This window comes from Lutjanus erythropterus, chromosome 7 (assembly GCF_056507025.1).
Source record: "Lutjanus erythropterus isolate fLutEry1 chromosome 7, fLutEry1.hap2, whole genome shotgun sequence".
Lineage (NCBI taxonomy): Eukaryota > Metazoa > Chordata > Actinopteri > Lutjaniformes > Lutjanidae > Lutjanus > Lutjanus erythropterus.
This window is the reverse complement of record NC_139323.1, coordinates 38,252,799-38,280,240: the sequence shown is the minus strand read 5'-3', so window position 1 is coordinate 38,280,240 and position 27,442 is coordinate 38,252,799. Positions and strand designations below refer to the sequence as shown.

General features: G+C 40.4%; 1 protein-coding gene across 2 annotated transcripts in view; it reads left to right on the top strand.

Annotated features, from left to right (window-relative positions):
* Positions 1–1,334: 1,334 nt before the first annotated feature.
* lrp8 (low density lipoprotein receptor-related protein 8, apolipoprotein e receptor) overlaps positions 1,335–27,442 on the top strand; it is a 246,160-nt gene continuing 220,052 nt past the window's right edge. Inside the window, exons 1-2 of one of the 2 annotated variants that reach the window (XM_084723705.1) lie at positions 1,335–1,544; positions 3,139–3,264. In XM_084723705.1, coding sequence (XP_084579831.1) covers positions 1,478–1,544; positions 3,139–3,264 — 193 coding nt within the window. In that variant the 5' untranslated portion in view covers positions 1,335–1,477. The remainder of the gene's footprint in view (positions 1,545–3,138; positions 3,265–27,442) is intronic. The other variant, XM_084723704.1, reaches the window with a different exon arrangement.

Here is a 27,442-nt window from a genome sequence, read left to right as displayed (position 1 = left end):
CACAGATATGATGATCTTATGGAATATGATGCATTGCTGGAGATTAAACTACTCAACAGTAGTTAAAAATATCTCAACCTTAAACATCTACAGCAGCAAAATTTCTCCATAAACCATGATTCACTTTCACTCAAATCAGTGAATGAAGTTATGAAGTTGTGTTTTTGTGCAGTGAGACCTCAGAAACACTGCACTTGACTTTATTTTTCTTTTATAATGAGAAAGTGTTTAATTTTACAAACATTGCGTCATCAAGAGTTTATAATTGTGTCCAGAAAAACATTAAATCTGAAATAAATGTCCAAGTATTTCTGTAACTAAGCTTAACATTTTGGCTGTTTGATTAAAAATGATTAGCAGGTCCTTGTGGTAAAAGTAAAGAAAGCAATCTATCAAAAATGCCTTAGCAGTATAGCAAATTTGACTTTCCTGTTAAACAACTATTTTGATGTAGTTTTCTACCTACTACATTATAGGTGTCATTAGTAACACCAGGCTAACGGTTTTCTCCTGTTTCTAGTCTTTAGCTTGCTAACTACCTTCTGGCTGTAGCTTCATATTTAGCTAGCTTTTACCAACTGACAAAAATGTCAAAGTGGCATTGTTCTTCTCATTAAACTTGGTAAGACAGTGAAAAATATTCAAAAATGTTTAACTGTTTGTTCAAATAGCTTCAAAGCTTAATAGTTTGGCTGCATAATTAACAATGGTGATGAAGGTGCTTGTGGTTAAAGGTCAGAAAGTATGTGCTCTGTATGACTCAGGAGTGTGTGCATATTTGACTTCCTTGTTTAACAACCCTTTTGATGTATGTTTGTTTGTTTTACATCATATTACTACTACATGTAATATGGTGTCAATACACTGTGAAAAATGTAGTGAATTTAAGATGTATTTATACAGACCCAGGCTAACTGTTTTCCTGTGTTTCCAGTCTTTAGCTAGCTAACTATACCTTCTAGCTGTAGCTTCATATTTAGCTAGCTTTTACTAACTGACAAAAATCTCAAAGTGGCATTGTTCTTCTCATCAAGTTGGTAAGAAGGTGAAAAATACTTCAAATTGTCTAACTATTTCTTTAACAATGCATAATTGTTTGTTGTGGTTGTTTAATTAACAATTGGCAGGTCCTTGTGGTTAAAGTTTGGAAAGCACCCTGCTCCACATGACTCAGCAGCATGTGCAGATACGACTTTACAACCGTTTTGATGTAGTTTTCTACCTTCTGCATGAACCGCGGGCACCGTGTCTGACTATCCCGCCCATAAGCGTCACTGATTCAAATTGCAGGCAGCAGAGGCAGAGGGAGAGAAAGCCGAGCGGAGCGCCAGGCTGATCACACACACTCTCTCTCTGACTGAGGAGCAGAGGCACAGGGAGGAACACACACATTCACAGAGCGAGTGAGAGGCTGGGGATCCTTCACTGGTTTTTCACTTTGCATGCACGCAGCCGAAGACCCCCGCAGGATCTAAAGATGTGGACTGAAGTCGGGAAGCTTGTGTTATTGCATTTGTTACTCATGGAGCTCCACTGCGCTAAAGGTAAGACACTTGTCTCAGCGAGGAGGTGCATTTGCATCGCATCACGAACACGGCAACGCTGTTGGGGGATCGATGTCCACAGAGAAACGGCTTGTCTCTCAACGTAACCCCGCGTCTTTTTTAACGCATGCAACGGCATGCGGGGTCTCACACCTGGATCGGCACCTCTGTCCGCGCTGTGAGCGCGATCACTGGTGACATGAGGTGACAATACGCGGAAGAAAAGATCCGTACAAACCAGCACGTGTGTATATGCAGCAGGCTGGCGTTACAGCAGAGAGAGGGCTGTTTGTAGTGATGTGGAGTCAAACTGCAGGCTGCAATAGGCTGCATTTGGTGCTTTTGTGGCTGCAGCCCAAAAACCCAGTTTAATAGATTTGCGTAAACAGATCTTTGTGTTTAAGTGCCAGCAGGGCTCTGGTGGTAGACAGTCACGGTCGCACCAAAGCCTATTGATACATATACAAACATGTAAGCTGATCAGGATATGCTAACAGCAAAAGTGTAAATCATATTGTGTTAATGTTGGATTTAGGAACACCTTAACTAACTGTAACTACAACGATTAATTGATTAGTTGTCAACTTTTAAATTAATCGCCAACTAACCGATTAATCAGTTCGAGTCATTTTATAAGACAGGAAAGTCAAAATTGTCTGATTTCAGCTTCTTGAATCTGCATATTTTCAGATTTCTTTAGTCTCTTCGTGGCAGTGAGCTGAATGTCTTTGGGTTTTGCACAAAACAAGACATTTGAGGACATCGTATTTGACTTAAGGAAACACTGATAGACATTTCTCAGCATTTTATGGACCAAAAACTAATCAGCTGATCAAGTAAATGATTGTCAGATCAATTGAGAATGAAAAGAATTGTTAGTTGCAGCTCTACAGATTATTATATTATGACTGAAGGAAGATTGCTTACAATTTTTGAGTATTTAGAGCAGTTTTGGCTATTTAATTTAATAAATTGCCAGCTTTATTACAGTAAAGACATGTATCTAATCTATTTGAGGCTATTTTGAAAAGTTGCAATATATCAGTTAACCTTCAAAATGGAAGAAGCAGCCATGTAAACAGTCGATAGTAGAGCTCTCTTTCACGATAGGCTGATCTTACTAACCTGCCTCTTTCCTGTAAATGTCTACGATTACCTCATCGTACATCTGTGCCTCTAATTTGACTTATTTTTAATGTGACTTTCACAGGGTTGTCAGGTACCAGAATTTTTAGCTCCAGTAAAATATCAGTATAAAAAACAATGCTCAAAACAACCTGCACACAGTAATGGTGAAGACAAAGTCACTCAACACTGTCTGGTTTTGCTGTGCTTGAAGCCAAATTTCAGCCAGAACAGTAAAGACTGAACTGAGTTGAGGTCTTCAGATGAGAACTTGGATCTTAGTATTTTAGATACTAATAAATGTTATTATTATATTGTTTTGAAAAATGTGATGTTGAAAAAGCGTTAAAGTACAACCCTAAACTTTAACATACTTAATGGAATTATTAAACCTCTTAAATGTGTTCAGTATTAAATAAACGAACCAAAGAATAGACCGACAGCTTGTTTTTTTTGTCTGATCATGTAGGAACTCATACAGAGTCGGAGTGTGAAGCCGGGCAGTTTCAGTGCAAGAACGGACGGTGCATCCCGACCCTGTGGAGATGTGATGATGATGATGATTGCTCAGACAGCAGCGACGAGGAGAACTGTCGTAAGTAGCCCGGACCGAGTCTGTTACACTGCCGGATAAATATGATGATGCCTTTGCTTGCTGTCCAGTGGACCTTGAATATACCTGCCATCGTGTGGAGTCTTTATCCAGGACTCGCAAACATTTTCATGTGAAGGATCTATCAAGATGACACACATTCTGTGCCAGACCGTTATATGATGAGATTCTGTTTTTTGATATGAGCTTGTACCTAAGCGGATAAGAGTATATGCTGCAGAATCCATGTTGTAACTTCTGAATGAATGAATTTATAGTGAAAATAAGCTCCTTATCACTTTGCTTGGGGCCCCTGTTGAGCCTGGATCATTGGCCGGGTCACATGGCCACAGGAATTTGACTAATTTCTTACTAATTTCACGTCCTTAAGCAAACTTCTGACACGAGGAGAGCTGCTGGGTCAGTGCAGGGCCATTTCATAATATTATCTTTATTACTCTTATCTTGCTATGTCTGTGTGGAGATAACATCAGCCCTGTTATGAGTGAGACAGTTCACCCTGCTATACTGTCTCATAATGTTTGCGGGTATATAATGGCTTTGCAGACTGTGTCATATCTGAAATAGTGTGATTAAACTGCAGTGTGAGGTGTCATGACATCTCACTGCTGAGTAATGCAGTCAGCTCTAATGCAAATATTGAGGCTCTTAGATATGGCTGATCACAAACTGACTGCAGCTCTGTTCTGCCCCTGCTTCTGTGGGCAGGAGTTGGAGTTTCAAATACAGAAGTGCATATATAATATCAAATATTGTATTATTCCGTTCAGGAATGAGTGAAAAAGACCCGTAGTGTGCGATGACGGTTTAACTGACTCTGTTCCGTTTAGCAAATTGCATGGACAACCAGCTGAGTAATCATCGCTTATAAATTTGTCACGGTGCTAATTGCTTGAATGTTACATTAGCGGCCAATTGATTCATTGCTTATCTTGGGGGGCGGCACGCTAAACTCATGATTCTCTCGTCTCACATGCTCACTGCGATGGTGGCCACTGAATATCTTTGGGAGTTCGCTGGATGAATGCTGTGACATTTACAAACGTGTGTTATTGACTGCAGAGACTGATTTGGATTTGGACTATTGGACGTTTATACCATTTTTACACTACCATTAGCACGTATATGCAGGTTTTTTTTAAACATGTGTAAACCCTCTGACCCTTTTCCCATTTCCAGTAGATCCGTTTGCCTTTCCGTCTTTTTTCCGATGTGCGCTGGAAAGTTTACTTTGATCTCCTGCATTGCTGTTTGTACTTTTAGGTGTCTTCTTTAGACGAATAGGACAGGAGTTGTGTTAAGTTGCTGCTGATGAGAACCTAACATTTCCTGATTTTGCTGCTTCATAATAAAATCTTTTAGATGACTTTCATCATGAAGAATTTAGAGGAAGTGAAATGTTTATACACCATTCAGCCACTCGACTAAATTAGAGCCCTTCATCACCAAATACACACCTTCAATCAGATGCAAACTCAGCTGTGCTAGGTTGACTCGCATAGTTAAACAAAGTTAAGCCAAGCAGCATGTGTTTATGAAAAAGGAGAAGAGAAAGAATCCTCACCGATGGAGGCGACAGGCTGTCATTGCCTCCACCGAAAATGGGCGAAAATAGCATGTGCACCCAGGTGTTGTGTTTATATCGCTGCCAATAGGAGCTGGAGCCGATAAACTGCCGGCTGCAGAGTCATTTGACCCGGGACTAAATGCGACTTGTACCCTTTCCCATTGACGGAAAAAGCCAGATGTTAGCAGGTGTTTTTTGTCCGGTGTAAAAGGAGCTATGATGGACAACACTTGATGGAAGTGGAAATGGATTTTACTGATCTATCAGGTGTGGTTTACCTTGTTGTTCGGTATGAGCGTCACTCAGAGAGAATGTGAAAATGGTACTTGTGCCACAAGGTGACTGTTCTTTTAACGGAGTCACTTTGTCTGTTGCAGAAATGTGCTCTGCCTCTTTCTTCCCTCTTCAGTCTTTTTGCTACATATCCTGTAAGCTTCACATGCTGTTGTGCTTGCCTTTTGGGCTCCTCTGTCACTCTGTCGATCTCTTTCCCTGCTCAGTCTCTTCCTTTATCTGCCTTTCCCCTCTTGCTGTGCCTTATAGTCTCTTTTGCCACATCCATTCTTGCTCCCTGTCTCCCATCCTACCCAGCTTGCACTCCCTATTCTTTGTGTGCCTCAGCCCCTGGAGTTGGGTGCTTCTCTCTAAAAAGCTGTCTCACTTCCTCAGCATTGTAGCACCCACTGAGGGGCTTTCCTCCCCCCATTTTTAAATCTCCTGTGGGCACCTTGGCATTGCGAATGCCGAAGAGGCTATGCCCACTCGTCTTACGCCCACAAAGAGCATCAGCTGACAGGTTGGTTGGAGATAAATCCAACAGCGTGACTCTGGTTGCCGGAGTGATGCTCAGTGGCTGGCAGCGTGCCAGCCCTTCGAACAGATGCCAGCACTGCCACTGTGCCCCCTCCCCAAAACTCAATATCACCAGCAGAGCACAGTGGAGAGGAGGAGGAGGAGGTTGAGCTGGAGGATGAGGAGCAGGAGGAGGAGGAGGGGGAGGAGGAAAAAAGATGGGACAGATTTGATTGAGAGGAACAGGACACTGTAAAGCAGAGCTCAAAATAGGAACTAAGTATTTTGGAGGATGGGCAGAAGAGGAATATGACATAAATGTGCTGTAAATGAGGGTAAGCTTAGCCTAGCAAAGCCAGCAGGTTCACTTGTGGCGGTGCAGCAAAGCTAAGCAGACTGGGAACAGGTGTCATTTAAAGTAGGCGGTGCATCAAATAAACGAAATTGCTCGCATTCACCAGGCATCCTTCCTACACCTGACTGGATGACTTAACTCTCCCTTAGCTGTCATTGGTCTGTGCTACTGACTTTCAAATTAATACAGACTATCTGTTATGGAAAAGTGTCCCCTAAAATGGTGCTAGATTATAAGACCTAAAAATATATATCATGATAAATTGTCAAATTTACCTTAATAACGCTTAATTTCCGAACCTTGTCTGATACATTTTATTTCATTTCTTGTGCTGGCTAACTTCTGAGTTTTTTTTGGTCGCTAATTTTGATGCGGCCATTTAAATATTGTGGACATCTGCACTCGATTGTGAGCTGAATAACTGTTAACCTTGATGTCTGGTTGTTGTAGCTCGTTCTGAATTAATTCAGGAAATGTGTTCATTGAAAGTTATGATGCTACTGAATTAAAGGTGCACCAATTGCAATTTCCTCAGCCAATTCCTGTTGAGCTCTCCTCATGGGATTTTTGGCTTTCCTCCTACTCAACTGTGTGCTTCTGCCTGAAATTGTGAAATTCGTTTGTTGTGTTTCCACCTTTTGCTCCTACAGTCTTCTTTGACTTTATACATATCACTGTGGCTTATTGAACATCTGTTTTTTTTGTAACCAAACCACTACTGAAGTTGCTTCCATTGTCGGAACCAACTCCTCTGTCGTGGAGCTGGCACTGTCACTTAAACTTTTAGTCGTGCTTGTTGTTGCTGTGAGTAATGGTACGAGGTCATTCTGTCAACAAGTTGAAATATTGTCATTATCACAATATTTTTTTTTGCATGAAAAAGTTGTGCTATATTGTGAAAGTTCTAGGTTAAGTTTGTTGTTTTCATGGTTGATCCTCTGTAGCTTATTTTGGACTCACAGGTATTACAAATTGCCTTCTTCACTCAGGAGGAAGACCTTCCCCTGCGATGACATGCTAGCATGTGCATCTGTGACGCTACTGTCTGTGTGTGATGTGAACCATCGCGTCAGAGTTGGATATATCTGACACTGATTGGCTGGTCACTGATCAAGGTCAATGTAAATTTACGTCACTCAAAGCTCCTTAATGTTGGTAATTTGCAAAAAATAACCCACTGAAATTGGTTTCTGACCAAATTTGAAGCAGGACATGCAGTCATAGTATGACTCACTGAATTTGGTTTCTGCAACACCTGCTTTGAAAACTTATTGAGGTGGTATGCAAATGCGATCAAACATGCCATGATACCACAGCACAAAGGCAAAAGTGCTATACACTACATCAACAGTGTGTCCCTTAAACTCACTCAAACATACACACCCAGGCTGTATATAACTGCTTGCATGTATGTGTCTGCAGTATGGGCTATAGTATCCATGCATGTATGCTTATCATTCTGTTGTCACAGCTCTCATCTCTTTCTCTGCACACACACACACACACACACACACACACACACACACACACACACACACACACACACACACACACGTGTCTCTCATAGCATTACCCCTATAGCATCCATACTCCCTCTAGCAGTTGAATTAGAATAACTCTTGGTAGATTGTCTTTTTTTGCCTTGTCTCTCCTCTCTTTCTTTCTCCCTTTCTCTCCTCTTCCTCTTTTCCTCCCCTCTCCTCTGCTTCATTCTCAACATCCCTCTTGGTAGATTTCGCTCTTGTTGCCCTGGGAGACGGTAAAGTGGTGGTGGTGGTGGTGGTGGTGATGGCGGTGCTGTGTTTTTTTTTTTTTGTGCATACGTGTGCTTTCTTTGTAGTGAACATAACACTCCTGCACATGTGTGTGCATATACATGGCAACTCTCCACCTCTGCACGGCTCCGCGTGACCTATATTTGGGCTGTGGAATTTACAGAAAAAAGGCCTTATCATTTTTACAGCGGACTTAAGTGGATTTACACATGCCTAATCCAAAGTGTCACTGTAAAATCGTCTCATATCTGAACCTCATGTTAGCTTTCAGTTGTTCTCTCACATCGCTGTATAGAGTCGTCTCCTCCAAACGGCCTTGGTCAGGCTGCACTGTAAAAATACTATTCGTGAGAATTTATTAAGAAACACAGAACTGTAAGATCAGTTGTGATGATTAGCGCTGCAACCATTACTCAATGTAAGGGAAAATTTGTCACTTTTGATGTCGATGTCCAGTCAGTGTTGATGGTAAAGTTTTTTTGGGAGTTTTCATGCTGCAAAATCTGTGATGTCACTGGATTTTAGTAAGAACTACAGGCTGTTTCAGCTTGGATTTCTAGTCTCCGCCTCTGGGTAGCCACGGGCGTGCAAGATGAGTATTTTTGTCACCTAACACTGTGTTTTGGCCAACAAAGTGATAGCTATAGGCTAGTGTGGTCATTGGTGGTAACATGGGTGTGGAAGCCACAACCCCACCCGCAGTGCTTCCTGGTACATGTAGGCACTGCTACATGGCTTCCTGAGAAGGAAAGCTCTGTTTTCGTGGTCAAGATAGCACACACTGCTTCAGTTGACCACATTTATCATCGATACCCACTGGATATCCACATGACAAGTGTGGGAATTGTCCTTTTAATCAATAGAAAATGAATTAGCAGCCATTTTGATATAATTTTAAGACATTTATTAAGCAGAAATTATAAATATTTGCTGGGAGAATCATTGTTTATTGAATAGATTTGAGTGTTTGACTGTTGGCTGGATATAACAAGCAACATTAAGATTTAACCTCAGAAATTGTGTGGGCGTTTTTTTGGGCGTAGTATTTTGACACTTTACTGCTAAAGGAGTAATCAATCAGCCAATAATAGAAATGAGCGTTAGTTGCAGCCTTAGGGATAATGGTACTAAAAATGTGAGGTTGTAAGATGGTAGAGAGAGAATACAGAAGGGTGGGAAGAAGGTTCTTGTTGAACTTAGTGTGTGTGTGTGTGTGTGTGTGTGTGTGTGTGTGTGTGTGTTTGTGTGTCACAGCAGGACAATGAGTCTGAGCAGGTCTGAGAAGGGGAGCGTCTCCTCTGCAGTGTGAGACCAGCTTCCCATAGAGGAGACATCACAACACATTTCACGCCACTGCTGTGTGTGTGTGTGTGTGTGTGTGTGTGTGTGTGTGTGTGTGTGTGTGTGTGTGTGTGTGTGTGTGTGTGTGTGTGTGTGTGTGTGTGTGTGTGTGTCTGTGTATGTGTGTGTGCATGTGTGAGAGAGGCCAGGCTCTCTATCACACACTCATATACACACTCACATACACACTCGCACATGACACTGTAATAAGAGACTGCAGAGAAGCGCTTCAGGCATAAAAGACATTATACTGAACGACTCACAAAAAAACACATTTTGGTCGCCTGCTGACACACACACACACACACACGCACACAGAGCTCGCTGCAGCACAGCTGGGGTCAGACTTTTAATGGGAGTGTGAGGTCAAAGGGATCAGGAGCTTAATCAATTACACACAAACACACACATACAGACACGCAATGAGTGTGTAGGAGCAGGACTGTGTGGCACAGAATAAAATGAGAGGGACACACTGCTCCTGACGACAAGGACAAAACACGTGCACGCACAAATACACAAAAACACACAACTGCACTAAGGGGTTCAACACTAGCATTGATCATATTTATAATGTTTCTGTGCAGGTATGATTTCTATTCTGCCTCGTCTAACTCTTACACATAAGCATATACACATCGCACAAATTAAGAGCTACACAGACAAGTGCATGACACTCCATCGTTTGCCTTTCTGTGTTGGTCTGAGGATGTAGTATTGTGTGTATGAATGTGAGGAGTATGCGCAGCTGTGGAGCTGATATTCTCCAGAGAAGGAAACCCACTGCTGCTCTCTATGACTGCTGAGGCACTGTCGGACTGTATCTGTGTGTGTGTGCATGCACGTATGTCTGTATGTTTCTGGTTGGCTTTGTGTGCAGGGAGAAAGCATTTTACAAACAGACGACAACATGCAAGACACATGGTAGTTGCCAAACTTGCCAGTTTAAGTATAATTCCATTTTTATTTAACTTGGGGTCTTATTTTCATAGTTTTTGACATTTCTATCCTGTTCCTATTTCCTTGTGCACTGAGGAATTATTACCAAGATTTCAAATGGCCCCACTTTTGGTTGAATTTTTTGTTATGCGCCCAGTGGGGGGAATAAAGACCGAGAAGTACTGCTGTAAATGGTAAGAGCATAGACACAAACACACACGTGTTTCCCTGATAGACAATTTTATTCAGCGCCCCATGCCAACACTGACATTGCTGTATGTCGGATTGCAGTGGGGGACTAATATCTAAGGAAATGAGATTTTCCAGCAGCCCTGAAGCTAGGCTACATCTGACAGCTCTGTGGAGGAGTTTTAAAAAACATAACATGAAATATACAAAACAGTTTTTAATGATGAACTATTTTCTCTGCTTCCTTAGAAATAAAACATTGTGGGTAATGACTAAAGTTTGTGAAACTGTCCCAAAAACGTTGGCTTAATTGCCTCAGCTTTACTTGTTTCATTCTTTATTCAAGGCATTAATGCATCAATCTACACACCATTTAATTAAAACAAACATTTTTTAATCAATAAATCATCAGGTTTATTGCAGATGATGCTGGTCTCCTCTGGCCTTCTGCTGACATGTTAAAGGGTAAGACTGCCAGCTGGCCAATCCTCCCTCAAATATGTATTGCTTGAAGATTAAATATTAAACATGATCAAAAAGACACTTGCAGCACTCCTCGCCTGTCAGATGACAGGCCCAAAATGTGCAGGGGAACCACCTCTGTCAGACACTGTATCATGCTCTACAAGCTAACAATTCCTGGTGTGCTGAATAGGTGCAGGGTGCAGTGATGCAAAACAGCAGCAGAGTAATTTTAGCTGAGGTCAATGCTGGCCTGAGGCGCCCCCCCCCTCCCAACTTTTTACTTCTTGCTCCATTTCGATCATCTTCTTCTCTTTTACCCCTCTCTGTCTACAACGAGGAAGCAGACTCTGTGAGTGTGTGTGTGAGAGAGACCGTGAGACTGCACTGTCCATCTACATACTTCTAATCCAATTAGTGAGTGTCTCAGTGGGTGAGAATCTGCACTGTGAGAAGTGTGTGTGTGTGTGTGTGTGTGTGTGTGTGTGTGTGTGTGTGTGTGTGTGTGTGTGTGTCAGAGAAAGCAAAGATGAGAAGAACTAGTGAGTTTGCCTCTGCCTGAGGGCTCATTTCTCTTTCTCTTTGTGTAAGTTGATACGCAAATAAAAACAACTGCATTGTCCTCACATTCTCTCTCTCAGTCTTTGTCCATCTTCCCTCAGTGCTTCCTCCAAAACACTGCATATTTATAAGAAAAACAAGTTTTTCCTAAGACTGTTTTTTTTTGGTTCAAGATTTTACTTTCTCACCAAACTACTCTGTTATTTTAGGGGTATAGAAAGCATCAAATCAGACAGTCATAATGAAACTGGAAGAGCTTGTGAACATTGCACCTTGAGAGATGGTTCACTGCACAACAGTTCAAGTTCTGATGAACCAGTCATTAGTTTGTGAACTGGAGTGATAGTTTCTCAAGTTTTTTTGGTTTTACAGTCACAACTTTACTGCTTTGGTTTCCACTTATCACACTCGTCTGCGTCATTTCAAGACACAGACACACACAGGCAGGTGCTTTCAGTAAAACATTCTGATAAACCCACTGGGTGTTACCTTCACAACACAAAAAGGCAGACGGACAGAGTTAGAAACTAGCTAGTGGAGCATTTAGCTGCTGAGGAGTCACATATTACCCTCAGGAGTTGGTGGAGACCAAACACAGAGCTAGAAGGAGACTGAATATTGGGCTTACACTCAACAGGCGGCCAGAAACACAACGTCAAATGAATGTTGCTCCATGTCTGATGGACGTGTAAACCCCAGGAGGGCTGGGTGATATATCAGTATTATAATGATATCATATGTGGCACTAGGTATTGTCTCAGATTTTGGGTTTGCTGTTTAGCCTAAACTTTTTAGGTGAAAATACATCAGTGTTGTGCTCAATCAGAATCATCAGCTGCAGTCAAGCAGGCATAAGTTTTCATGTAAAAGGCAAACTATGCAGGACTTTTCCAAAAACACAATGCATAGACTCATATACTATAAAAAAAATCCTGCCTGGACATCACCCATGACCCATCAAAGGTGGCAGTGCCTGCATCCGCAGAGGCACCTTCTTCTGCCAGTATCGTCTTGTTTTCTCATTATTTTGCTGTGCTTGGGGCGCTTTACCAACCCAAAAATGTTGTTATTTGTTATTTCCGATGCATTTATGAACAGAAATCCTGCTTATTCTACCTTTGAAGATATTGATGTCGAAGTGTTTCTGTGTGCATTTTTTGTGATTGCCAGTGAAATTCAGAAAGCCTGCTTATTTGTTTCTCCAACCATCAATACTAAGTATGTGGAAAAGCAAATATGGAAACTTTCAGGTAGAGATTCAGAGTGCAGTCGTTTCTGTATCAACCAGTGTCTGTGTTTTGAAGCGTATGAGAATGCTGAATGAATATAACTTTTAAATTATCGGAGATAGTGAATATCACACCCACACTCGCATCCGCTTTCTCACAAACACAACAGCAAGAGTGCAGCTGACAGACGGCCAGGGCCTGCAGCTTAGTCCTGGTGTCAAAGTCAAGGTGTTTTGTTTTTTTTTTTTGTTTTTTTCAAAAAAAAGCAGTGTTCAGGGCCACTGTTTTCACCTGACTGACCCTGAACATAACTTAACTGCCTCTGGCCTGATGAACAGCGTGGAAAAGCAATAGATGGTTGCAAAATTATTCAAGGTGAAAAAGGGAAGACAGGAGATAGTTGGAGGAAGTTTGTGAGAGGTATCAACAGACGGAAAGAAACTTAACTCCTCTAAAGAATAGAGGGTGGATGCTGCTAGCCTGAAAAGTGACACTCCTATCTTCATTTCAGTAGTTAATTCTTGTTTCTTCTCCCCTCCTCTCTTCATCTCTCCTCCTTTCTGTATACGGTACCCCCCACTCCCTTCTGTCTTTTCTGACAGAATTTGCTTTTCTCGTTTTCGACAGATTACCTTGCGTTGTTTGTCTCCTCTGCTCTGCTGCAAAGTCACTCATTGTTCAAAGTCAAACTCTGATAACACTACAATCCTATTTCCCCTACCGTGTGTGTACGTGCATGTTTAGCCGTCTCCTTCTCATGTGTCTCTTTGTGCCTGTGTTGTTGTGTTGTGCTGTTGTTACCCCCCCCCCCCTCCCAAACCCAACCGTGTCTGACAGGGTATCATGGCATTAATCCCCAGCTCAGATTAACTGAATATCTTCATGTGCCTCCATTTTATTATTTACATTTGCTGTAATCCTGTTTTTCACCTTGCGCTCTGTCGCCCGGTGTACGCAGCCAGGGAGCGGCGTATGAAACGACAACTATGAATGCTGATGAATAAAACATGGCTGCTAATACCAGTCTGCTGGGCTGACACCGAGATAGAGCCCTTGAGTGCTGCATGTCAAAAGTTTTCATGAGAAGTTTTACATTGAAGCTCCAAAGTGGAGGGACGAGAGTTTAATCTGACTTCCTTTTCTGGTGATATTGACTCAATTTCTCTTACTGCAGCCACTACCACTCAGTCTTCTCTTTAGCTTCTTTACTTTCCCACTTCTTTTGTCTCTGCTTTGTTGCTTCTACCGTTTTTCTCTCCTCTTGTCCTCTCAGTCTGTTTCTACGACAGGAGAACTAACTGTTGGTTTGTTCGGTTTGATTCATGACATGCTGCCTCTTTTGTTATAAAGAAAACAGGACATTTTCCACTCACCGTGGCGGTGAAGCAGGAAATCGGTTTGGTAAATGTAAGAGTCAGGACTGTGGCCAACTTGGTGCGTGTACCTGCCTGTTTGTTTGTTGGAATTTGCGTCTTTCTGCATGTTTGTTCTCAGATTGGTGAAACTCTGGCCCGACATCTGCTCAGAGAAAGTTGATGGGAAGAGGTTTTGAAGGCGTCAAAAAGATCTCAAAACTTGCACAAAAACTCACCTGTATTATTTCCATCATTAGGCAGCAGAAAACAGTAACTGATGCTGAGGCAAAACTTACATCCTAATAATCCAGAGTGAGTTGTTTGAGGTTATACAGATCTGATGTGTCAAAGATGAAATTCCATGCTTTTATTATTAAATGTAATAATTATAGCCAGTAAAGTAGCAAATTGAAGCTATCATGGTAATAATAATAATAATAATAATAATAATGATAATGATAATGATAATGATAATAATGATAATAATGATAATAATAATAATAATAATAATAATATTAATAATGATAATAATGGAGCACTTGTTCCCAATCATGTTGTGTTAGGATTTTCAAAGTGTCACAGTGAGAGGCCAGTGCTTTCTGCAACAAAGTTAAACAGCAATTAAAGTGTGATTTGAGTCAGTTCTATTTTCCCATCATGCCTTTACTACATAATGCATTTAGTAAAGTTGGACTGTCTCTCCCTGCAGTGTTGGAATATCAAGTGTTGCATGCATGGACTAATATAGACGTTATATGAAGAGTTATACTTCTCTTGCTAGTTGTCATGAAGGGGGAAATCATCTGAGACCAAAATAGTTTTTTGTACCACGCTGTAAATGTGTTTATTTCTGCTTTTTTTCTTTTTATTTCTGCAGTTCCGCGTTTGCTTCATTTTTCATTCATGGGTGTGCCGCTTGTTGTTTTGAGACCCTCATCACACAGAGCACGTCTCACAGATCGCAAAACATGAGTCACACTGCACTGCCTTTTTTGTTTAAGCTGTTTCTGTTTTATTTTATTTTTAAGAGGTTGATTGTGTTTTATTTATAATAGTTTTATTTTATTAACCACCAGATCAGCTAGTATTATAGCATTATAACAAGAGGCACCGCTAAATTCTCCTCCATGACTGTTATACACAAGCTTTTGTCATCACCACCACAGAAAGCCTGTCAATTAACCATTCAATTTGGACAATGTGTAAAAAAAAAACTTTTGACGTCAGGTGTTTGTCTGCATCGAGTTGAGGTGTTTTTAACTACACAGAAGTACAACAGAAGTTTGTACCCGTCCAGGATACACCATACCAAAGCAAACTTTCAAATGCTGCAATGGTGAATTTGAATAAACTAAACAAATTCTACTTCTACTTCACTTTCACTACCTTGGAGATTGGAACATTTTCAGTTGATCTAAACAGGCGGAGCTGACCTGGCTCGAGGATACACACTAGCCAAGGTCTTTGGCGTAGTGCTGAAACTGTTTATATAATCAGTTTATTGTTTAGTTATTTTTTTCTCACAAGAATACCAAATATTTTTTTGGGTAATGTGAGAATCTGTTGCTTTTCTTTGTTTTTTTTTGTTTTTTTTTCATTATTGCAAATAGAAAATCTTTGGCCGTGGCACTGTTGGTCGACAAACAAAACAAAGTAAACAATTTAAAGATGTCAGTCTGGGCACTGATAACTTGTGATGTGTATCTTTCACAGTTTGTTTCACACTTAGACAGTTATGTAAGCAGTTAATAGCCCGCTGCTTGACTTTCTTTTCCACATTTGTATGTAGTGGTTATTGCTGCCAGTAAAATGGTAACACAATACTAATTCCATCTTTAACATAGAAAAAGATGTGACCGTTCAGACGCTAACTGACCAGTTATCAGTAACCAGTAAGACACTGACTTAATCGAGGACGTAATCGGCAAAAAAAGGAACTTGAAGAGAAGCAACTTGAGAAGGTTAAGTTGAGATCCTCAATATATTTTCATATTTTCTTTCGCCTTCATGTTTCTTCCAGCTCTAGTTTACACCTTTCCCATTTTTGTCCTCCTTTTGCACTCTCTCCCTCTCTTTGTCCCCCTCCCTCCATCTGGCTTTAGAATGAAGCTGTTTACGTAGATTACACAAACCCACAACGTATCTCCTTCATACACAAGCTTTTCCAGCTCCTAAGCTGAGGAGCGGGTCTTTTACCTTGAGGGGATTTTGCTTGTCATTCGTTGCAGGATGTTGGGGCGAGGTGGTGGTTTGGGGGGGGGCAGTCACTCTTTGATGATATAGCTAGTGTGCAGTAATACCAGTTATCAAGAAAAAGGCTGGTGTAACACAAAATCTCTCCCTCACACACACAGAGAGCCTATGTTTTGGGGATATACACGACACTAATATAACACTTTTACCTGCAGCATGCTTTATTATCACTACACATTGACACTATGTCAACATGAAGAGACGGGGGGGGGATTAAAGAGTGAAGGAATCTATGGTGAGGACTACATTTTCCACTGCTGTTCTGATTATCCTGTGAAAGTCCTGATAAAAAAGTGCTTCCTCTTGGAGGTACAATGTGGGGATTATTGTGTGTGTGTGTTCTGAAGTGAAAAATAAAAAGCTGATGCGCTGTAGTTGCTAGAGCAGCATCAGGAGTCTCTCAAGACGTATTGATGTGCAAAACGTTCAGCTATTTGGGATGTTGGCTGCCTTGCAAAGCTTTCAACTCGCAGTTTAAAGATGCTACGTCGTGACGCCGAGCCAAATGTTGAGAGGGAGAGCAGATTCTGGTGGGAGAAATGATTTTCTATCCGTCGGGCTCGTTACGTCGTGTTTTTCATCAGATCTCCTTCCCCGCACGGTCCTCTCCCTCCAACCTCGCTTCCTTCAAGGTCTCTGTTTTCTGTCTCTCTTCTTTTCTGGCATGTGTTCACAGTGTGTTTAACCAATGACGACTCTCTCTCTCTCTCTCTGTACCCTCCATCCTCAACCCCCACCCCCTATTATGTGTCATTGGAGGCAGCGCTTGAATGTTTGGAAGCAGGGTGACACCTTCTCAATGGGGCCTCAGAGGCCCCCTCACTCTCACACATACACACTCAATATCACACTCTCAAAAAGATGCATTGACAATTGGGTTTTCAGTGTGTGTGTGAGCATAATGAATAGTGCTGTGACCTTGCATGCAACATCTGCATTATCCTGTTGGGTTCAATACTCTTTGCAAGACTGGAATGTTCATACACATTTTCTTCCTTATTTCCCACACAGCTCCTCATGTTTTCATTAGCTTTTTAAAGGAGCAATATAACACCCAGCAGGGATGATACGCTTATCTCCAGATTCGGTACAATCACAATACTTGACTCTTAAAGTACGATTTTTTTTGTTTCCTTTTAAACGCCAGACCATGTGAAAAAGTTGAATCATAAAATTCTGCTACATTGAGCTGTTCCTGTTCAGCATGTTAATATCACAACAAAATAATAAAAATGATGATGAATAAATCCCCTGGAAACTGCATACAGCACAAATGGGTTTTGACCCTTTGAGGTTGCTGTAGTTGCTCAGTGGGGAGTGTTGGAAGCCAGAGGAGTATGAGGAAACATGTTGTTTTATGTTAAAAATTTTAAATGTTATGCTAATTTCCGCTCGCATGTTAATTGGAATTCCCATAATGTGTTAGCATCGAGCTAACTGACAAAGTGCTAGTTAATTATACAAAGGAAAAGACGATTTAGGAATGCAAGAATCAGTTCAGGAATCGTAAAAAGAAGCATAATACTTACGAGAACTTTTTCTCCCACCCTTGCACCCTAGCTTCAAAAATAAGTACTGCAGTCCAGACTTCATTAACATAAAGCTCAGTTTAACTGTTATTCTACTCCATCTAAAAGATTTTTAATGATTTCTTATGACTCATAAACAGACACTCACTCACTTGGTGAACAGTCGGCATTCAGTTGAACCAACAAAAACCTGGACTGTCCTGGACTGGAATTGAAATTTCAAAGGAGGACATGCTGGCTGTAGCATCATTTTGTGATTAAGTTGAGTAATTATATTCCATATTTCTTCTTTAAATCTGTGTTTGCTTTTACATAAACATGTGTTTACATGTAGATACTATGAGGAAAAAATGTGTCCCGAAGCCTTTTTTGTTCGTCTGCTCTTGCTGTTGATGTTTGTTTGTGTTGGACAGGTCTCAGAGGTTTAGTGTGATTAAATGAAGCAGCAAGATGATCGGCTTAAACAAGGAAGAAGAGAGGCTAGCACACACACACACACACACACACACACACACACACACACACACACACACACACACACACACACACACACACACACACAAAAGCACATGCAAATAACCATACTGGCAGGTCAACACACATGCAAAAACCTATTTTGTGCCTGTACTCTATGTCTCTTTCACTCTGTTTCTCAGGTACTATCTTTCTTTCCTTGTTCCTCCCTCTCTCTCGCTCTGCCTCTCTCTCTCGCTCTCACACACATGCACACACACACATGCGTGCACTTTAGCATCATCTTCTTGGCTGCTGTAGCAGGTTGAAGAATGAATACCGTGACCTTTTCTTTGACATACTCATAACAGAATAACCGGCTTTGTGCGAAAGTGATTTTCCTTTTGTTTGGTTTCACGTAGTTTCTTGATGTTGCTTGATGTCGGCTGCGCGGCCGCAGCTCACTAATGTTGTGCTCTTGGTAGAGATATTGATTTATACCTGACCTCCTGTGTATTTCATGCCTTTTGATGTGCAAACTATCTTTTTATGTGTTGGATCACTTTTCAAAATGTTTTCTGAGTGGAGTTTTAGTGCTGTTACTGATGAGAAACTCTTTTACATTTTTTTTTTTTCATTAACTCGTGGTTTCAGCTGTGGCATCTCAATGACTTGCAGATTGTTTACACTCTGTTGCAGTCAGGAATTTTGTGACCAAGGTTGTGTTTGGAACAGAGCTGCAACAATAAGTTGATTAATTGATTAGTTGATCAGAAGGAAATGAGTTGACAACTATTTTGTTAATCGATTAGTTGTTTCAGTCATTTTTCAACAAAAGAATGTCAAACATTGGCTGGTTCCAGCTTTGTAAATGTGAGAGAAGCAATTTTCACAATTTTTTGACATTTTATAGACATAGATTTCATAGAAAATAATCAGTCAGTGAATTGTTAATAAAAATAATTGTTAGTTGCAGCCCTAGTTTGGAACATAATGTCATTGTATTGGTGTTTTACTGTACACTGTGCAGAGCCTTCTGGTGACCTTAGAGACACAGAATTCGACCCTGAAAATGTTTTTAAATAGAATTTTCAAGCCGCGATGAGTTAGATGATGCAATTAGCTCTGTTTGGTGAGGCTTAAAAGTGAAGTGTTGACTGTCACACCATAAAGGCGACCACAGTAGTGAAATAAGTCTGTTTAGTCAGAAGAGCTAGTGAGGGGGTGAATCTCTGGCTGCCATGGCCCATCTGCAAGTTTTCATGCCTTGTTGCCCATGAATTTCCACTTTGCAGTGCCTGCTGTGCTCAGGTGCAACCACCACTAAATCCCACAACTATATTTAAAGAGCCAACATTTAATGCCCACAAGTAAACATCCAAAAGAAATTACCCAAGCTAAATCCCAAATACCTTCCAAAGTTACAAACCAGAGAGCCAAGAGTCTGTGGTGGGTGTTTACATGGCCTCTAAGGTGCAGTACCTTCATACTTTGGTTTCAACAGACCGCTTAAAGGAGCAATATGTAGCAATTGTGTGTAAAAAATGAATATAGCAGCGAATTGAGGCTATAGATGTATATTAAATAGGATGAAGCCTATTTAATATGCATTCTGTGGTTGAAGCAAGTTGTTTGCCCACACTGCCTCCTCCCCAGAACTCAGTGAAGCTCAGGCTGGTTGCAGGAACACTGCAGGAGCGTACGATATCGTAAACTGACAATAATGAGCAACAGCGACTCCTACGCTATGAGCTTATCAGCTTAACTTCGACCTTTAATCACAATGAAACAGAAATGCACAGATTCTCATTGATGAAAAGCAAAAATAAAAAAAATTGAGCTCTGGTTTTTAGTAATTTTCTGTTGAGCAATGAATATTTCCCCTCCCAGCTGTGGGAACTGTTCCCTCCATTAAATTTTTAACCTCCGAAGTTTCTCAAGAAGTGAATTAAGCTCAATACAATGAACGAATGCCTTTAAATCTGATTTTAAAAAAACAGGACTCACGTGGATCCAAACTAGAAACACATAGAAAGCTTCCCCTGGAATGATTTTATTAAATAATGACGCATGTGCAAACCAGACCCTTGACAACATGCGCACATACGCTCGCTCCGCTCTGCAAGGAGAAGACCCAGTGACCCAGTTGTGACAGAAGGCAGTAGTTAAGTATAATTGGCCCGTGGTGTTGTTACTGTGATGTTCTTTCTGTCTTTATTGGCTTTATTCCACCTCTCTTTGGCCCAGATATGGCGGCCTTGGTCCAGTTTTCTGTGTGTGACGATGCTTTCATAAATGATCACACAGCTCTTTTTAACTCTGACACTATTGTGCAATAAGTTCTTTTTGATTTGCGCCTTTACATTTCACAGTTTGCTCACTTCCTCTAATGATACTTGATTTGAAGGGGAACTTCACAGCGCTCACCTGGTGTTTGAATGTTGCTGCTGAACATTTAGTGCATTATATTTGAAGTAGGTAAAACTACAGGGCGTTCAGCTAAGCCTTACTTCATGATTTTAACTTAAGACTTGATTCAGACTCTGAGCACATAATGTTTTTTGTCAGAGTGGACCACCCATACTCCCCAAAAGGCAAAAGTGAAAGGCTATTTTGTGGGCAAAGACAATGTCCTTTCTGTTAGAGAAAAGGTATCGATCCCATTGACTAAAAGAAAGAGGTGAGTGAAGGTGAGCTGCAATCAAAGCAGGCAGCCGGTTGTTTATAAGATGCCCACAAGGCTTACTTACTTTTCCAAATGCGTCTCTCTCCCACAGAGCTCGAAGACTTTTCTTTTCCACTTGAGAGGCTGCTTGAACAGGTGGCTGTGTGTAATTTTTTTTTTTAACCCTGAACAGTACAGACCGAGCATGAGGGCGACAGAGGAGGTGACATATGATTCTGACATTTGCCTCTGTAAACAAGCAAAAAATAATATTAAAGGAGAAATCTATAATATAGTTACTGTAATAAAACATCAAATGACCATGATATTGTATCAGAGACTAAGGAAACATGCTAAGCTGAAATACTCTCAACAGCCACAGCAGCTGTTGAGTTGTTTGTCTTCCTTTGACATTTCTATTTGGGGCCATAACTGCTGTTGTTCACCAGTTTCTTGTTTCAAATTAATCAAATTCAATGCCGAATGTTTGCTGAATGAGTTAGTGTCTGTCTATGAGTCTTTAAGAAGGCGTAGATGTTTATAACAGCTAAATTGGGCAATACCACTTACCTCCAGGGTGTGTATTTTGAGAGCAGTTGGCTTTTGGTTTCAGAATCATGAGTTTAGCTTTAGATTGACAGTTATAAAGAGCTGATCAACTTACTGTGTCGGCCTTGTTGTCACTTGTTATTTGCAGTTTACGATGTTGCACACGTCCTGCGCTCCTGCAGTGTCCCTGCAGCCTGCCTGTACTTCTCTGAGTCTGGAGAGGAGAAGGCAGGTGGAAACGACTCACTTTGACTATAGATCGTATATTAAATAGTGACCCAACCTATTTAATATTCAGTCTATGGTTCCAACCTGCTTCTTGGACTCCTGTACTCATTTTTTTCACGCACAACTGTGACAAACTGCTCCTTAAAAAAAAAAGACCATCTGCCACAGTAAGTCCAACAAAATTGCCGTCTGAAATTCTCCTTCCAACGAGATTTGTTACCAACTAATTTCTGGCTATGAAGTATCGTCTCTGTCCTTTGACATAACTTAGCGTGAGTTAAAATCTCACTGTACTGAATAATTGTCATTTTATTGCCATTTGGCTTTTTGTTCTGCCAGCGATGGGCTGAGGGAGGGACAGACGGTCTCAGGTCGCCTTCTGTAATTAAGACCCCTCACAGTTTGCCTCATTAATTCTATTCACTTCTAGCTTCTTCTGAAAGTCATGAATATTTAAATGGCACAGTGTCTTCCTGTCAAAGGCACAGACCTTATTTACCCTTAATCCAATTTGTTAGATGGCATAAAATGATGATTCTACCCATAAGGAGTTTTTTTGCAATATAAAGAAACCTTGAGGATTGTGTGTGCATTTGTGCATGTGAACATGTTTTCCCGAACTTCAAAGAGCCTCAAAATATTTTCGTCTGAGTGCACTCGAGACCCACTGATCCATTTCTAATCAAGAGACTCTTGCACCTGTTACAGAATCCAGAGGGAGAACAACACTGTTTTTTTCTTCCATGCTCCAAACTTGAAAGGTTGAGTTGAGTAGAAAATAAAGTTGGATGAGGTAAGTATAACCAAGGATGAAATAGAGCGAGCAAGGAAGAATATGTAGGAGTTTTGCAGGTGATTGAAGGGTAAAATAGATTCTGTCTTCTCTCATGTGTGCTTGGGGGATTGATGGAGGGATGAAAGAGTGAGTGTGGAAGAGGAGACGCCCCCAGGGATATCAACTTTTAGATAAGAAGATGGACTTGTCCGTCAAAATGTACGTGTCTGATAGTTGATGGTAAATCTTTTTGGAAAGTTTTCTTATTCTGGAAACCTGAAATTCACAGACAGTACCACTGCGGCACAACATTTTTGATATTTAAAAAACTGAAATGCCTTTAAACATTCCCCAGAGCTATTGATGAACATCTTAAAATCACTTGTTTTACCCAGCCAACACTGCAAACCCCACAGTTATTCAGTGAATGATGACAGTACAATGATAATAATGTAGGATTGCAAATGTTGTGCATTCTCCTTAATTGATAGTTTATCATGTTAAGAATTGATTAATTGATATATAATAAATAACTAATAACATAAAACATATCCCATCACTCAACACTTTGATAAACAGTAAATTCATCACATTCACTGCCCAGTGTCGTGATTTTCCAAGCTGCTGTAGCTGTATGCTATCAAGACTTTCTTGGGTGTGGTTTAATCTAGACGCCCAAACAAGCTCCTTTGATTGGCCAGAAGAGTTCTCTGATCTCTGAACAGTCCCCAGTCCTGGCTCTACAGGTGCACAAATCCCTTTTGCTCCACATTTTACAGAGCTATATAGAGCGTGTGGAAGTGTAAGCGAAAAAAACAGGATTTGAGCAGTTGTGGTTGTGGTTGTGTTTGTGCTTGAAAAAAAAATGCAAGAAAAGACAAACTATTTGTGTGAAAATATTCCACAGGTGTGCATCTGTCATTTCACAAATTCACATACTGATTTGTGCAAATTTGTCTGTGACTTCACATTTTTAGATACTGGCATGTGAATGTGTTTTGCACCATATTCACTGCAGCAGCTGTAGTAAGAACTGTGAGCATATGAGTTTCTTAATTTATAACTTGTAGTGTAGGACTCGTGCACCTGTTGTGTTTGGGAGACAGAGAGAAATTCTACAAGTCTAAAACTCCTGAAACATTTTTCTCTGTGACTTCAGATTTGATACACATGTTGCCTAGTTGCCTGGTCAGTTGTTTTTAGTCGTTTAGCCCCAGTTATACCTTCATAGACGACTTCTTCTTGACATATTGACAAATTTTGCGTTTTCTCAGAAGTTATGCAACTAGTGGCTTGTAGGAAACATAGTTTTACCTTGAATAAAACATGGGTTTCTCTGAGTGAACATTGTTGGAAACATTTGGGAAAATGATAAGTTGTGTACTTTACAAGTATTAAAGCTTAACAAAATATAATATGTCTAACACTACTAACATTTGAATGCAGATTTTTTTCATATTATTGCTTTACATTACGAGACTAGTTTAGAATCAAAGCACTTTCTCTCAAATGACTAATTGATTAATTGACCAGTCTGTTCTAGCATAAACAACACATGCACATACTGTATGTTCTATATGTGAGGTGTCTCCATCATTTGGCAGAGCTGACTCTGCAATTGGCAGTATTCTGGAGTGGTAATTGGCCCGGGCTGTTGTTGGCCAGTAGCAGTCATAGCTGATCTCAGGTTACTTGGCATCATCACGACACGCTGCTTTACTAACAGCCACGTTTATTTGTCATCTGTCTGTTTCTCGTGCTTTTTCCTGTTGCTGTCCTGTGTAATGATCTGCTTACTGGAGGTAAATAATGCAAAGATGGGTGAGATCTATAAGTTGCTAATGCAAAAAGCAATAGCAGCAAACCCCATGGTGTGTGTTTGCGTGCATGTGTGTATGCGTGTGGCTCTCTAAGTCTGTGCCATTGACCTTAATTCATCACATTAGCACCAGGTCTCAGGAGGGTGCATGGAGATGTGTTCAAAGTTAGCAACCTCTGGCTAATTGATTTCAATGAATGGCACATTTATACTTCACTTAGTAAATTACACCAACATGCAGTTGGGGGGCTTTGGTGTGTGTGTGTGTGTGTGTGGGGGGGGGGGGGCTGCAATGGCAATCTGTACACTCAGAGTTTTTAATGAGATCAATGCTTTCCTTCCTGCATCCCCAGATGGTCACGGTAGTAGAAGGTGTGTGTGTTTGTGTGCGTGAGTGTCTTTGAATGCATGCGTGTGTGTGTGTGTGTGGATGAAGAGGGAAGGGGCTGCAGGGACCTTGGGCAGATAAATCTTTAATCATGTGCTTGCTCTCATGTTTCATTTAATTGGCCCCCTAAATCCATAAAAGGATGACGGCATTGTGGTTTAGAAACAAGTGTGAGTCGGTGTGTGTGTGTGTGTGTGTGTGTGTGTGTGTGTGTGTGTGTGTGTGTGTTCCATACAGTAAGTAGCAGGGGGTGTGATTATATTTGTTTTACAGTAGGATCACTGTATGTCTGTTCTTGTACATTATGGCGTCTATTTTTACCATGCTCTATATTTTTCTGTGTCGTACTTCCCCTTTCTTTTGTGATGTACATTGTTCATTTATTATACATATTTTGTTTATGGCACAAATCTCATCAGAGGTCTCTTTCATGCTTTCATAACCTGATCTTTTTTTTTTTCACGTGTTCCTGCATATTCCTGCTCTGTATATGTGTCAGTATTTCAGGGAGAATTCCTGATTTCATGACCTGCTCTATTTTTGATTTCATTGTTTGTCTATATTTGTGTGTGTTACATCAGTTTAGCTTATACATATGCAAATATACAGTATGTTTTATGCTGTAGGGCTGTGACGACACACTTATCTCCCAATTTGATGTTATCATGGATTGTTTATATGTATATTATATATATGTATATGGATTTATTGTCATAAAAAACACGAAGTAAACATCATTTTAAGTCATTTTTAAAAAATGAGCTTAAACCTTAGAATGCATTACCTTTAAAGCAACACTGTACCATAATGGTAAAGAATGAAAAAAGAGAATTATTGTTTAAAATTTGGATGAAATTAATTACAGGACTAATAGAAAATATTCATTTGCTTCACCAGTTTAGAATGTATGCCATGAGAACCTAAAAACATTACAAATGAACTACTTTATACAAATAAAGTACATTAAACGGCTAAAAAATCATATTTACTTGTCTGTTAATTCGAGTCATTTTTTTCCTGATTGTAAAATGATGGAAGAAGATGTTTTTAGACCATTTTTGTGGCAAAGGCGATGGAGGTGAGCCACATGAGGAAGACTGCAAAAAAAGGGACCCAGTGTGACCTCGAGAGCGGTGTTGCAAATGAAAACACTGCTATTACTTTCGTCAGGTTCCTGCCTCTTTTTCTTTGGAAGTATTACACCACACTTGATGATGTATTGTGTGAGTGTAAAGGGTAAAAAAATGGATGTGTTACTGAGAGGCGACACAGAACCATTGAAGGTTAAGTATTGTGAGTTGATATTATGATTTATTGCAATTCTTTTTGGCTTTTTGAAGAGTGTACCATGGGAAAAAAGTTGAATGATGCACTTCTACAGACAGTATATCATGATTCATATTTCCAGCAACAATACACATGACATGTCAATCAGTCTTTGAGTTTTATTTCTTTTTTGAGCAGACTGTGGTTGTTCCTGCTCATCAAACTAGTGTCATAAGAAAATAATAAATAAAATACGATGTTAGGCCAAAATGAAAGAGCCTTTAAATTCACATTCCCTCTCATATGAAATAGAACTTTGACATTTGAATTTTGACTTTGAGTTTTGGCCCTTTGAGGTTGCTGTAGCTGGTCAAGGTGGAGTGCACCAGAGCCATAGTAGCAGATAGAGTTAGCAAGGTGAAGTCAACAGCTATTAGTTCAGTTGCACAGATCAGAGGAAACATATGCCTGGAAGTCTGAGCATGTTAGTTTATGTGAAGCATGTCAAGTAAAATGGATCTGTTAAATCTGAGATCACAATACTAATTTTCATTAGCGCCATAATGGGAATTCCCATTGTGTGTCAGCATCGAGCTAACAGACTAAGCACTAGTTATTTATATACATGTAAATCCTTTCAGAAATTAAAAAAAGATTCAGGAATTGTAAAACAATGATCATGATAGTTAAGAGAATCTGTTTTTTTTCTCCCACCTCTATTTTTTGCATAATTTTAAAATAATACTTTGTGCTTTATATGTAGAGGTAGGTGCATGTGTGGAGAGGAGGAACAAATCTCTGGCTGCAGTTAGTTTCTTGTCTGTCTTTCCTGCATCTTTAATCTGAGACCAGCAAGACAAAAGACTCCATGAGGCTCCATAAGTTTTTTTTTTTTTCCTCTTCTCTGTACCTTTCTCTCTTTTTCCTTCATTTTCCATCCTTATCTGTGCCATCCCTCTCTCCCTGGTGCATCCTTTTTAATCAACAGCAAGAAGTGTGCAGAGGGGGAAGCTGTTCCTGTGTGGAAGTGCCTTGAATGCGTCGTTCCTTTTGGGGTAAAGTGAGAGAGCCTGAGACGCAGATGTTAAGATTTGTTTGTATAGATTTGTCTTCAGACGTGTGCCTCCGTGTGTGTGGGTGCTCTCGTTTTCAGCAGCAAGGCTACCTGAAATCAATCTGAACATTTGTGGAGCGATAGAAATAGATCCATTGATTGATTAAACTGATAAATGGGGCTGTTTGCCTCGCTCAATAATGACATAAACTGTCGGTGTGAGAGAGACGGTCTCTGTTTCTCTCCGTCCATTTCTCTATCTGCTGTGATTAAAAACAATTGGTTATAGCAGATATGTGAATTATGGCAGAGCTTTCATCTTAAGTTTTTAATTTTGTGGCGCAGATGTTCACGGTTGCCACGAGGGAGTCTCTTGAATGGGCTGAGTGGAGAGTGTGAGGCATTTCAAAGAAGCATGAAATGACATTTAGATAGCTTTATGCTTCTGTTAATTGATGAATATCTGTTAAAACAAAATTAACTGAGCAGATGTTAGTTTTTCCTTCGACAGGAGTATTGACCTTCTGTAAAAAGTCCATCGCAAACGGCTACTGGAGCAGGTAGTAAATGACAGAGGAGGAGCAGAGGAGGAGCTTTTTTTGTTTCATTTTGTAGA